Genomic DNA, 13,553 nt, shown 5'->3' with positions numbered 1-13,553 from the left:
CTTTTCTGCAGGTGTAATTGGCTGTGGATATTTCCATGAGTGCAGGAACTTCAAGCCTAATATCTCGGCTATGATTAAGTGTCTGGTGTCTGCTGGCAGGATTTTATGGCAATGGACAAAGGTAAGTGCTGTAAAGATGATGTGAAAACTATTATAGGTGTTTGATTTATTAATGAAGACCTGATCCTCATTGGTGATTTTCACATTAAAGACAAAAATGCTTCCCACACCGTCCAAGTTCCACTACGTCTTCAACTTGAGAGACTTGTCCAGGATCTGGCAAGGAATGTTAAACATTAAGGCAAAGGAGTGTGATGATATCCCGACTGTCTTGGCTCTTTTCAAGAGTGAATGTACAAGGGTGATTGCGGACAGGTACTGTGCTCGCATACAGTAAATACTGTTTTAAATACAACAAAAAAGGCAAACTGCAATATTGTGTTGCTGTAGGTTTATTTGCTCTGAGGACAGAGTGTGGTTTGAGAGGGCTGTATCTCGTGTGATCCAAGAGCATGTTGACCCTGACCTTGTCCCAGAGCTTCATGATGAGCCATATTTTGTGGACTTCCTCCGAGATGCACCTGAGCCAACTGGAGAAGAAGACGATGATGCCTGTTTTGATGCCCCGAAGATTTATGAACTGGTATGAAATTCGTATTCCGACCACTTTGATATATTTGCACTCTAGAAAGCTGATTGAGGAAGATGTCACCAAAATCTGATCAAACTAATTCTCTTCCAGGTGCCAAGTTTTGAGTTCTTATCAGAGAAGCTGATATATTATCAGACTCAGCACAATGAGATTGTGAGAGGCTACAGCCTGGATCTGGTTTTCTTCACAGATGCAATGACTCATCTTGTCAAGGTCAGATTAGAAGCCAGTCTAACTGATGCATGTTCTTTAGAGTAGACTATAGATAATGCTGATTTATTTGAGATTTGCCTTGCTTTAGATCTCACGAATCATTCGAACCAACAATGGAAATGCCCTGCTCGTGGGAGTGGGAGGATCGGGGAAACAGAGTTTGACTCGCCTCGCTTCATACATCGCTGGATACAGCATCTTTCAGATCACACTCACCAGGTGAGAATTAAAAAAGTAAAACTGCTGTCAGCTTTAGAGAAATAAGTTGGTGGACATGCAGTAACAAAATAGGGTGTAAACCCCACAATGTTTGTGTAGTTTTGTATTTAATTTTAAAATGTTTGTAGAGACGAGAGATGTTAAAATAGTTATCGTGATTACCTCTTTTAAAACCAACGTTGCAAGGTCAGATATTATCAATACAATAACTGACCTTGTTATTCAAGAAAAGTGGACCCTTTCTGAAAGTTATTCTTACTTTTGTTTTTACAAAGCAAATCATGCAATTAATATATCACTGAATTCCCACTGACTGCAATGTTTACAAGTAAATGTATATATTGTAAAATAACAATACAAATGTTACGAACCTATACTGGATCCCTTTGACAAATTTTAACGACGTGCCTGAATTAGTTACAATTTATTTTTCTCATTAAAAACACGGGCCTGATGATTCCTCCTTTGTACCAATGAAAGAAACAATCATTTAATGCCTTGATTGCGAGTGCCACACCCATACCACACAGTGCATTATTATCATGGTATTTGTTATTTAAGACACACAGAACAGCACTTGACTTGCTTGTCTCAATCGAACAATGCGTATCCTATGAGCCCATGTGCTTTTTATATTTTAGAGACTGTTGATCCCAATTGTTTCACTGCATTTCACAATTTAAATGAGGTCATGGGGGGCTTTTTTTTTTTCTAACAATGTGATGTTTGTTTTCTCATCAGAACATACAACATAAGTAATTTCATGGATGACCTGAAAATGTTGTATAAAACAGCTGGAGCTGAGGGCAAAGGCATCACCTTCATCTTCACTGACAATGAGATCAAGGATGTGGCCTTCCTTGAGTACCTCAACAATGTTCTTTCTTCTGGAGAGGTGAGAAAGCGCTGATATCTACAGCCCTAATCTATGGTTACCCAAACCAACTGCATTCAGACAGTGTAGTTGAGAATTGTTATATTTATTCTAATGTAAACATCCTGAAATTGTTCCTAAATCACGGAAATAAAGATGTCGTAAGGACTTTTAGATCTCAAAAGAAAACCTTTATTGATCCTGATGACTTCATAGTGAATGAACTTTGTGCAGGTCTCCAATCTTTTTGCTAAAGATGAGATCCAAGAGATCACCCAGAACCTGGTTGCAGTGATGAAAAAAGAGTTTCCTCGCACTCCAATAACTTTTGACAACCTTTATGACTACTTTATATCCCGGTCAAGAAAGAATCTGCACGTTGTTCTTTGCTTCTCACCGGTATGTTACAACTTTGTACAATTGCTACCCAAAGGTTGGATACGTTGTGTTTTTCTGCTCCTTTATTTGTTCACGTTGTGTTTCCATTGTCACATACTACAGTGTATGTTCATTCCTTAACTGTTACATTACACAAACTGTACACTCACCTGAAGCCACCTCTGCATAAAGGAATGTTCTCATTTAAATTACATTTTGTCTTTTCTTCTTGAAAGGTGGGACAGAAGTTTCGTAACAGATCTTTGAAGTTTCCTGGGTTGATTTCTGGCTGCACGATGGACTGGTTCACCCCGTGGCCCAACGAGGCCCTGGTGGCTGTGTCCAACTATTTCTTGTCCGAGTTTCCAATGGTTTGCTCTCCTGAGGTGAAAGCTTCTGTCATGATCACCATGGGGACATATCATGACAAAGTATCGGAAACATGTGAAAGCTACTTCGAAAGGTACTACGTGACACAAATCACATTTAATTCATGTCGTTACGTTTCATTTGTATATATCAAGATATTTTCAATTGTTAGCCCAGAAACATGCAGTATTTTACATGAACTTAAAAGTTGGATGGTGTTTTATGTTTCAGATTCCGAAGACGAACTCATGTCACCCCTAAATCCTACCTCTCTTTTATAAACAGTTACAAAACATTGTACACTGAAAAGCACAACTATATCAACACTCTAGCTGAGCGCATGAATGTTGGTAAGAAGTTCAAGAGCAAGGCTATGACGTGCTATGAAGATGACGTCTGTGGACACATTTACAAGTTCTACTTTGCGAAAGGGTTTTACAAGATGTTACTGATTTCCAGGGTTGGACAAACTGATGGAGGCAAGTACGTCTGTGGCTCAACTAGCAAAAGATCTTGAAGTGAAGGAAAAGGAGCTTGCTATCGCATCTGTCAAAGCTGACAAGGTAAATAATGCAGCGCCAGCCCCCTGTGACCTTGCAGAAAATAAACATGTATAGATAATGGTTGGATGGGTAGTTACGTGTAACTTTTCTCATCTCAGAATTTACAGTGACCTAAAAACAAACTATAAAATCAAATTTGTTTTTGTATTCCCACAGGTGGTTGCAGAGGTGACAGTCACTGCTGAAGCTGCAACCATTGTAAAGAATGAGGTCCAAATTGTGAAGGATAGAGCCCAGAAAATTGTGGAAGGGATCGGGATAGAGAAAGCTGTTGCAGAGGAGAAACTGGAGGCTGCCAGGCCAGCTTTAGAAGAGGCTAAAGCTGCACTGAATGTAAGATCTCTGGGATTTCTTTGAACACATTTGTATATTTATTGCATCATATATACTGAGCTGCATTATGTACTTACACATTTTACAGACCATCAAGCCAACTGACATTGCCACTGTGAAAAAATTGGCCAAGCCTCCACATCTGATCATGAGGATTATGGACTGCTGCTTGCTTTTATTTCAAAGGAGGTTAGACCAGGTTTCTATTGATCCCGAGCGACGCTGTTTGAAGCCATCATGGGGGGAAGCACTGAAGGTAAGAGAAATCCTTTTTATGAAAATTCTCACGATATTTACATCATAAGTACATTCTGTGAACCCAGAGAGATATGATGTCGGCATGTAACATGGTTTTGTAGGGTTAATACAAGTGATAATGCCACAATAATATTGAAATAGACATTGTAAAGTTGGTTATGGTTCCATTTTGCCACCGTTTTTTTGTCTACTCTTTAGCTTATGAGTGGCGCTGGTTTTATGACGCTACTGCAGCAGTTCCAAAATGATAAAATTAATGAAGAAGCAGTAGAACTGCTGCAGCCCTACTTTAACATGGAGGATTACACAATGGAAAATGCCAAGAAAGTCTGTGGTAATGTAGCTGGTCTGCTGGTATGGACACGGGCTATGGCCGTATTCTTTGGCATCAACAAAGAAGTGCTGCCACTCAAGGTAAACTTAATATTTTGTCATGACAGCTGTTTTTTTGTGCAGTTTACATCTGGCATAGGTGACTATTGCAATTTAATATCACAAAATAAAATGTCAGCTTTCAGGCTGTTTGGGGGGTTTTCATATTCATTTTGGGTGATTAGGTTAGGCATCCTACCTTTTAGTTCATAGCCTTTTTGAACAATATGGTGCATTTTATCTTTAAAGTTGCATTCAATTATAGAAATACTGCTTTGAATGTAATCTCCTGTGTTCAATGTGGTTTTATGAACCTCTGGGTCCCTTGTCTGTGCCCAGGCTAACCTGGCCATTCAAGAAAACCGGCTAAAAAAGGCTAATAGTGAGCTAGACCAGGCTGAGGCTCAGCTGGACGAGAAGCAGGCACAGTTTGACAAAGTCAAGGCCAAATCTGATGCTGCTATGAAAGAGAAACAGGTGGGATTCACCCTTTTGAAAATTTGTGATAATGCATTTACCCTAATCTAGAAATTGAAGATCACTTTAACGATGTTATTTTTCAGGACTTGTTGGATGATGCTGAGATGTGTAAGAATAAAATGCAGGCTGCATCTGCTCTGATTGAAGGACTTAGTGGAGAGAAAGTCCGCTGGATAGAGCAAAGCAAAGAGTTCAAGTCACAGATAAACAGGCAGGTTACAAAGAAAATTAAAATAGAATATTTCAAGGGGACTCAAACACCTGAATAATAGGAAGACATTTTTTGTATCTCTTTCGGGGCAGATTTGCAATATATTGCTCATGATAGACTTTAAATAAGGCCACTTGTTTCTGTTCTTCTTGGTAGACTTGTGGGCGACGTGCTCCAGCTCACAGGCTTCTTGTCTTACTGTGGCCCATTCAACCAGAGTTTCCGTGACATGTTGTTGAAGGACATCTGGGAGAAAGCGCTCAGGACCAATAAAATCCCTTTTACAGACAAACTCAACATCATCTCTGACCTTGTGGACCCTCCCACTGTAAGAACTTAAATTAAAATTTGACATCCCTTTTAGCTACACAAGAAGTTATTAACGACACATTCACTGTCCCTTGTATATTTAAGATAAGTGAGTGGAACCTTCAGGGGCTCCCAGGAGATGACTTGTCTGTGCAGAATGGCATCATCGTCACAAAAGCAACAAGATTTCCTCTCCTCATTGATCCCCAGACTCAGGGAAAGTCTTGGATTAAGAAAAAAGAAAAGACCAATTCACTCCAAGTAAATTGTCAAAGACAATGAGGTTTATGCCATTTTTACTGAAATTAGTAGTTTTGGAATCCAGGTTGGGGAATTGAGCTGTGATCTCTCATTCAGGTGACTTCACTCAACCACAAGTTCTTTCGCACTCACATGGAAGACTGTCTTTCCTTGGGACGCCCACTGCTTATTGAAGACATAAATGAGGACCTGGACCCGGCCCTCGACAACGTCCTTGAGAAAAACTTCATTAAATCTGGGACCAGTTTTAAGGTAATCAGCGTTCATAAACATTTTAATTCCACAATACAACTTTAAAAGTTGTACTCTCTTAAATTGTTGGATTTGTCTTGGACAGGTTAAAGTGGGAGACAAGGAGGTCAATGTGATGGACGGTTTCCAGCTCTACATAACCACCAAACTGCCGAATCCAGCTTATACCCCAGAAGTCAGCGCCAAGACATCCATCATTGATTTCACTGTAAACATGAAGGGCCTGGAAAACCAGCTGCTTGGTCGAGTCATCCTCAAAGAGAAATATGTCAGTGTCTTTTTTTTTTGGATTGTTATCAGCTGTAACAACTTAAGCCAATGACCCATCAATAGTGAATGTTTCAGGGCATTGTTATTACTGTTTTGAGCATGTAATATTGATGGTGTTTTGGGTTGCACAATAATTGCACTTCTTTTAACAGGAACTAGAGGCAGAAAGATTGAAGCTAATTGAGGATGTAACTGCCAATAAGAGAAAGATGCAAGAGCTGGAAGACAACTTGCTGTACAAACTCAGCAGCACAAAAGGTATTACAGCTAATAGTGGAGGCTAATGGCATTTTTTTCAAAGCCAAACCTATAAATACATTTGATTTTTTTTTTCGATATAGTACAATGTTTCTTTGTGTGATTAAAGGTTCCTTGGTTGACGATGACTCCATGATTGGCATTCTGATTACAACTAAGCAAACTGCCGGTGAAGTGAGTACAAAGCTCAGTGTTGCAGCAGAAGCAGAGCTGAAGATCAATATAGCTCAAGCGGAATATCGTCCTGTTGCCTCTCGTGGCAGCACCCTCTACTTCCTCATCACAGAGATGAGCATGGTTAATGTCATGTACCAGACGTCCCTGAGTCAGTTCCTCAAAATCTTCGATCTGTCACTGGCAAGGTATGACATATGTCTGCACAAGCTTGCTGCTTCACCTTTGTTCTTTTATCATATCAGGACACAATTTTGCACTCTCTTTACTGTCATTTAATGAATATGCCTTTGCAGGTCTAAAAAGTCCGCTAAAACTCAGAAGCGGATTGAAAACATCATAGAATATCTGACATTTGAGGTTTTCAAATACACAGTCAGAGGCCTGTATGAAAACCACAAGTTCATCTTCACACTCTTGCTGACCCTCAAGATTGACTTACAGAATAACAAAATCAACCACAACAAATTCCAGATTCTTATTAAAGGTAAAATCATCATCATTGCTGTGAAAATTGAATGTACCTCTTTGTTATGGCATCTTATAACATGAGAACTTATTTGAATATACAAACAGGTGGCGCAGCTCTTGACTTGAAGACGTGCCCCCCAAAGCCATTCAGTTGGATCTTGGATATGGTGTGGCTAAACTTGGTGGAACTCAGCAAATTGCCAGAGTTTGTTAATGTTATAAACCAGGTGAGCTACAAGTTGGCATCAATCATACATCTAAATTTTCCCTTAATGTGTGCTAATACATTGTTGCTATTGACATGTTTCGTAGGTGTCTCAAAGTGGGAAACATTGGAAAGCATGGCTCAAATTTGATGCACCAGAGGAAGAGGTCATTCCAGATGGATACAATTCTCTTAATGTCTTCGATAAGCTTTTGATGATCAGGTTGGAACCTGCAGCTAGGCAGCTGCTTATGTTTTCAGATACACATTACGATTTAATACAATCATCATACAAGCTGTTTCTTTCACAGGTCTTGGTGCCCTGATCGTACCTTGTCTCAGGCCATAAAGTATGTGGGGGACTCTATGGGCCTGAGGTTTGCCGAGCCTGTCATCTTGGACCTTCACAGCACATGGGAGGAAAGTGACCCTTGCACCCCTCTAGTTTGCTTCCTTTCCATGGGCTCAGATCCCACTGACCAAATCGAAGCACTTGCTAAGAAACTTCAGCTGGGTGAGTATGGCTTTCCTATTTAACTTGCAACTATTAGTTTCTTGTCTTAACTTGTGTCACGATCTCATTTTATCTTGTAGGCTGCAAAGCAATATCCATGGGACAAAGGCAAGAGGTGCATGCAAGGAAGCTTGTTCAGGCATCAATGGCACAGGTGTTTATTTAAGTTGATGAAATAATGAGTTTAATAACAATGGGACTTAAGTTAGCCAAAGTGTTGTCTGATTATTTCACCTCATCCGTGGCCTCTGTATCTTGATATGTACAGGGAGGTTGGGTCCTTCTCCAAAATTGCCACCTGGGCTTGGACTTTATGGACGAGCTGCTAGAAACCATCACATCTGCAGAGACCATGCATGACACTTACAGAGTGTGGATCACCACAGAACCACACGATCAGTTCTCTATCACACTCCTGCAGGTGACACTTTACAAAACTTGTATGTACAGCTAGTTGTTGATAATTACCTCATGTATTACTTTGCATCCTGACCTAACCTCTACAAGTACCGTGGTACATTCATTTACAATACGTGTACAAGTTTTGAGCGAATGTCTCTAACGTCTTTGCCCCCAGTCCTCGATCAAGTTTACCAACGATCCGCCTCAGGGAATACGTGCTGGCTTGAAACGCACATTTGCAGGAATTTCACAGACCCAGTTGGAAGTCAGCAACCTGCCCATGTGGAAGCCGTTGCTGTACAGTGTGGCATTTCTCCACACTGCAGTGCAGGTACTGCCCATTCTGTAGTGGATGTAATGGAGGAGCTTTATTTAGAGAAGCTACTAAAGAAATACATTCCTGGCTCTTGGGCACATTTCAAACCAGAAGCTGAGTCAAACATGAAAGGAACTCTGACATATCCCTACTTCAGTTGATAATTCTTATTTTTTTGTAATTTTATTTATGTAGTAGATAATGAATTATACCAGAATTTGCACCATTATATTTTGGTTCTGCAATTTAAGTTGTTGTGCATAAGGCCAATAATTAACCTCCAAAAGTGAAAATCAACACTTTACACATTACTAAAATTGAGTATACAGTGAACCCTCGTTTATCGCGGGGGTTACGTTCCAAATAGAGACCGCGATAGGTGAAATCCGTGAAGTAGGAACCTTTATTTTTTTTACAATTATTATACAATGAAATACTCCATAATACATTGAAACCAAAGAACAAAACCTTTTTACAAGCCCAAGCATTTGTTTAACAAATAAAAGTACTGTATAAATGTGTTTTTTTTAACAAATAACTACTGTACTGTAAAATAATAATTTTAATCATCAATACGAACTGAAGGCTTCAAATTGCTGAGATCGGCACCGCCCCACTGCGACCCGAGTCATTGGATTAGAACGGGAGGAAATGAAAAATGATTATGAAAACAAATACAAAGTACAGTAGGACAAATAGTGACTCGTGTATTTCACTGCTCTTCTGACTGAGCCGCTGCATCCTGACTCCGCTCTGCAGCGGTTCTTTCTTCTAAAGCCGGCGGTGCAGGTGTGGTTATAGTGAATACATGATTATCAGACATGGGTAAAAAAATAAATAAAAAAATGGTAGTTTGGTATTGAAGTCACAGAATGTTTTATACGATTAAGTGGTGTATTTGTTTGATTTTCATTGCTCGTTGTGTGGGGTTGATTCATCTCATAGCCTATCATATTTTAATATTTTGTTTAAGCAACATAATACAAAATCATCTTATGTTCTTGGCTTTTGCTTTCCAAAACAGATGGTGAGGAATGGTCTCCATAATCGGGCAGTGTTTTTCTGTAGTATTACTTGATGCTCACTGTCTTGATTTTGTATGTAATCTTTTTGTATTGCCTCCTATTTAAGGAACGCCGCAAATTTGGACCACTGGGTTGGAACATACCTTACGAGTTCAACTCTGCTGATTTCAGTGCAAGTGTTGAATTTGTTGAAAAACACTTGGATGATTGTGGCTACAAGAAGGTGATGATTCAGCAGGAGTGACATAAGACTTTCATCTGGTCTTCCCTCATTAACCAGTTTGCACCTTTACTCCATAGGACGTGTCCTGGGTAACTGTGCGATACATGCTGGCTGAGGTGCAATATGGAGGAAGGGTTACAGATGACTATGACAAACGCCTGTTGAAGTGTTTTGCTCGCGTAATAATTCTAATTTTGTGTTTTTTCATATGTTACATCTCATTAGTCAAAAACTGTATTTAATTTCTTACAATATATGAGATTGGATGCTTTTCATTTCAGGTGTGGTTCAGCAAGAAGATGTTTGACCCGTTATTCTGCTTCTACTCGGGCTACAAAATTCCTGTGTGCAAAACACTGGACGAGTACATGGAATGTATTCAGAGCTTGCCCACAGCGGATTCACCACAAGCATTGGGTCTCCATTCTAATGCTGATATCACGTAAGGAAAGACTGCGGTCACTGTGAAGCATTAAAACCGGTAACGATGTAAATACTGTGCTTATAATGTCTCATATTATGGCAAACATTGCATTTCTGCTCTGTGTTAAATGTTGACTAGATACCAGACAAACACATCTGCTGAAATGTTAGACACGATCACAAATATTCAGCCCAAGGAAGGTGGAGGGGGAGGAGGAGCAACTCGGGAGTCCATTGTTTACAGCATGGCAGAGGACATGTTTGAGAAACTGCCCCCTAATTATGTGCCACATGAGGTCAGCTTGTTTGATCTTAGGATTTTAAATGACCAATTCTTGCATCAGCAACTGTAAAATATAAACTCTGCAACTTTCATGGTTTTAGGTCAAAGCCAGGCTGTTGAAGATGGGAGCTTTCAACCCAATGAACATCTTCCTCCGTCAGGAGGTGGATAGAATGCAGAGGATCATCAGTTTTGTGCGCACTAGTCTGAGTGACCTGAAGCTGGCCATTGATGGCACCATCATAATGAGCGAGGTAAGACTATTGATTTATCCCATTGCTCACACCACTGTGTGCCTCTTGAAATAATAACTTCAGTTCACGTTTGTAATTCAATTCTAACATTTTCATCAAATGTCTTATTCATTGACTTGAAACATTTCATTTTGTGTGAAACTAAAAACATGCGATGATTAAAGTATCTTGCAGAATATGTGATCACTGCTCTGTACTTCACTCCCAGAACCTCCGTGATGCCCTTGACAATATTTTCGATGCTCGTGTGCCAAACCTGTGGAGAAAAATCTCCTGGGATTCTTCCACACTGGGCTTTTGGTTCACCGAGCTTCTGGAGAGAAACAAACAGTTCAACAGTTGGGTGTTTGACGGAAGACCCAAATGTTTTTGGATGACGGGCTTCTTTAACCCACAGGGTGAGTGACAGGTTTTTGTAGAATAAGACATTTTACACCATTTTACTGTCATACATCAGCAAAAATAAAACACAATAGACTGGTGGTATTATCTGTGGATTTGAGCTTAAAGGAGAACAAATAAATCTCAGTAGACTGTGTCTAATTGATTTAGGTCTGTTAAGTTTGTCAGGGATAAAATGTTCTAAAGGTACAAATGTGAACATCGGCTGAGGATGAATTGTATCGGACTTATGCTAATACTGTCTTTCTGCATCAATGTTTTTAGGGTTTCTCACAGCTATGAGACAAGAAGTAACCAGGGCAAACAAAGGCTGGGCTCTGGACACAGTCACACTGAACAACAAAGTACTGAAGCAAACAATGGAAGAGATCACAGTCTCACCAACAGTGAGTCAAAGCTATATTGTCTGCACATTGTGAATGTGAGACAAGTGAAAATTGACGGGGAGAAATTGAAATTGAAGTGAAAAATATTGTATTCCTAAAGCAAAAGATGAAAATAATGTATTGTCATATCACTGACCGTCTTTCCCCAACAGGAGGGTGTTTATGTTCATGGTTTGTACCTGGATGGCGCCGGCTGGGACAGGAAGAACGTCCATCTCGTCGAGTCCTTACCCAAAGTGCTGTTCACACCCTTGCCTGTCGTCCATATGTTTGCCATCAACTCCACTGCTCCTGTGGATCCGAAGCTTTATGTCTGCCCCATCTACAAGAAACCAAGGCGCACAGACCTGAATTATATCACAGCAGTGGTGTTAACTACCAGCCAGTCACCAGACCACTGGATCTTGCGTGGGGTTGCCCTGCTGTGTGACATCAAATAAAAGATGCCTGCATATCTTCACAAATGTGTGATGTTGATTAAAGGAAAAATAAATATTTCTTTTTTTTTAAAGGCATGTAATATTTAAATATTTTACAAAAAGCATGCTATGTTGTTAGATTTGGGGGTCTTCTAATTCACAAATCATTATTGTGTTATAAGCTAATGAAGTTTTCTTTTGTCCTAACCTGCATTTAATTCAAAGTGTTAACATATTAGCATTTTGGCCAGGTATTGTCAGTGACCTTTCAAATGTTGCAATTAAAAAATATGTTTATTTAATAGCTGATGTCTATGATGGCTGTGATATTTTGGTAGAAGTTGTTTTGTATCGAAAATCTGACTGACATGGCCGATCAGTGCGGTCTCACTAATCAAGTAAGCAATAGTGTTTGAGAATATATTTTCTGAAAACCTCTGAAACATTTTAAATTTAAATCTACTTGCATGCGTTCTGCCCTCAGGTCATTCACACGTTTGCACCCTATGTCAAGATGTGGACATCCTGCCTTGTCGCATCCAGAGTATGCCCTCAATTTAGAACAGGTACCTCCAGTGCACTTTATATGAAGTACAATATAGAATAAACATTATTTTACAAATCTAAATATTCATAGCTTTCCTTGAAGACTTAAAAAAAATCTTTACACCTCACCAAAGGGGAGTGAGCAGAGCAATTCACGTTTACGCTCGCATGACAGAGCAGTTGCTACAGTAACATGGGGATGGACCCTAACCCCTCAGCACAGGTTACGGTAATCGTATTTAGACATCACCCCATAGCAGCCTTATAGTGTCTGTCTGTTCCATTTTTACAGGACCGGATGTTGCTGGATGGATACAAGCAACATGAAAAGATCGAATCTATCGAGGACAGAGTATGTTTGTGTCCATCCTGTCAGTCTCACTGGGTATCGTAGAAGAAAGTCAGTCACCTATTTGATGTCACTGCTTTTTGGTAAATGAATGAGATTTCTGGTGCTCATGCTTTCTTTCTGTATACAGAACAAGAGCAGATATGATGTTCGTAGTCCTCAACTCCTCAAAAGATGAAGATAAAACACCATCAGATCCACTCTCACACCAGCATTGAAAAGCAGGTAACTCCTCTAACACAGCAGAGCTAACATTTTGCAAGTTGTCATAGTCTAAAACATTGTTGTTTTTTTCCAATATCCTAAGAGTTACTCAGAAGGCGTAAATGGTCTGTACTTGTATAGCGCTTTATCACCTTTCGGTCTCAAAAGCGCTTTAACATGGTTTTCCCATTCACCCATTCATGAGACAGATCACCATGCAAGGTGCTGCCATCAGGAGCACATTCACACACCGATGGTACACCATCGGGAGCAACTTAGGGTTCAGTGTCTTGCTCAAGGACACTTAGGCATGTGGACAGGAGGAGCTGTATTCTCATTTAATTTTGAAAATCACCCTGATGAATTATTTTCAAGACGAGAGCAGCAAAGTACTAAAACATCATACACTATACAGTAATTACATAAATACATTACCAAAATATTTGCTGTTAGATAGGGTCATAATCTCTGATCGGTGTAACAGTGTAAATGAGAGGTTTGTTGAAATGTACAGTAGTTACATTTGACAAAATAACAGATTAATGCGATAAAGCACACAGTATTATTATTTAGCGCAATAGGCTACATGTTTTTTGGCTAGCAACATTAAATATTTTTTTAAAAACACCTATACAGTCTGTAATTTTTGATAAACCCTTCCTGCAAATTCAAAAATGGTAAACTA

At 39.7% G+C, this 13,553-nt stretch overlaps 1 protein-coding gene across 1 annotated transcript in view; it reads left to right on the top strand.

Annotated features, from left to right (window-relative positions):
- LOC138617176 (dynein axonemal heavy chain 8-like) overlaps positions 1-12,024 on the top strand; it is a 33,363-nt gene extending 21,339 nt beyond the window's left edge. The window contains 36 exon segments of the mRNA XM_069691929.1: positions 12-121; positions 212-375; positions 451-643; positions 743-865; positions 954-1,084; positions 1,826-1,979; positions 2,193-2,357; positions 2,573-2,799; positions 2,937-3,055; positions 3,165-3,268; positions 3,425-3,601; positions 3,690-3,857; positions 4,058-4,273; positions 4,571-4,708; positions 4,795-4,922; positions 5,079-5,250; positions 5,337-5,492; positions 5,589-5,744; positions 5,830-6,012; positions 6,167-6,272; positions 6,382-6,634; positions 6,743-6,933; positions 7,023-7,155; positions 7,241-7,345; positions 7,434-7,636; positions 7,717-7,790; positions 7,905-8,057; positions 8,214-8,369; positions 9,486-9,602; positions 9,680-9,781; positions 9,884-10,044; positions 10,165-10,321; positions 10,410-10,562; positions 10,771-10,960; positions 11,229-11,350; positions 11,503-12,024. Coding sequence (XP_069548030.1) covers positions 12-121; positions 212-375; positions 451-643; positions 743-865; positions 954-1,084; positions 1,826-1,979; positions 2,193-2,357; positions 2,573-2,799; positions 2,937-3,055; positions 3,165-3,268; positions 3,425-3,601; positions 3,690-3,857; positions 4,058-4,273; positions 4,571-4,708; positions 4,795-4,922; positions 5,079-5,250; positions 5,337-5,492; positions 5,589-5,744; positions 5,830-6,012; positions 6,167-6,272; positions 6,382-6,634; positions 6,743-6,933; positions 7,023-7,155; positions 7,241-7,345; positions 7,434-7,636; positions 7,717-7,790; positions 7,905-8,057; positions 8,214-8,369; positions 9,486-9,602; positions 9,680-9,781; positions 9,884-10,044; positions 10,165-10,321; positions 10,410-10,562; positions 10,771-10,960; positions 11,229-11,350; positions 11,503-11,790 — 5,648 coding nt within the window. The 3' untranslated portion in view covers positions 11,791-12,024.
- The last annotated feature ends 1,529 nt before the right edge of the window (positions 12,025-13,553 follow it).

This window comes from Brachyistius frenatus, unplaced genomic scaffold (assembly GCF_029030835.1).
Source record: "Brachyistius frenatus isolate BFR_SWC_R1_liver_20210118 unplaced genomic scaffold, ASM2903083v1 Contig_12, whole genome shotgun sequence".
Lineage (NCBI taxonomy): Eukaryota > Metazoa > Chordata > Actinopteri > Embiotocidae > Brachyistius > Brachyistius frenatus.
Note: the sequence above shows the minus strand (reverse complement) of the source record. Positions and strands in the feature narration are given on the sequence as shown.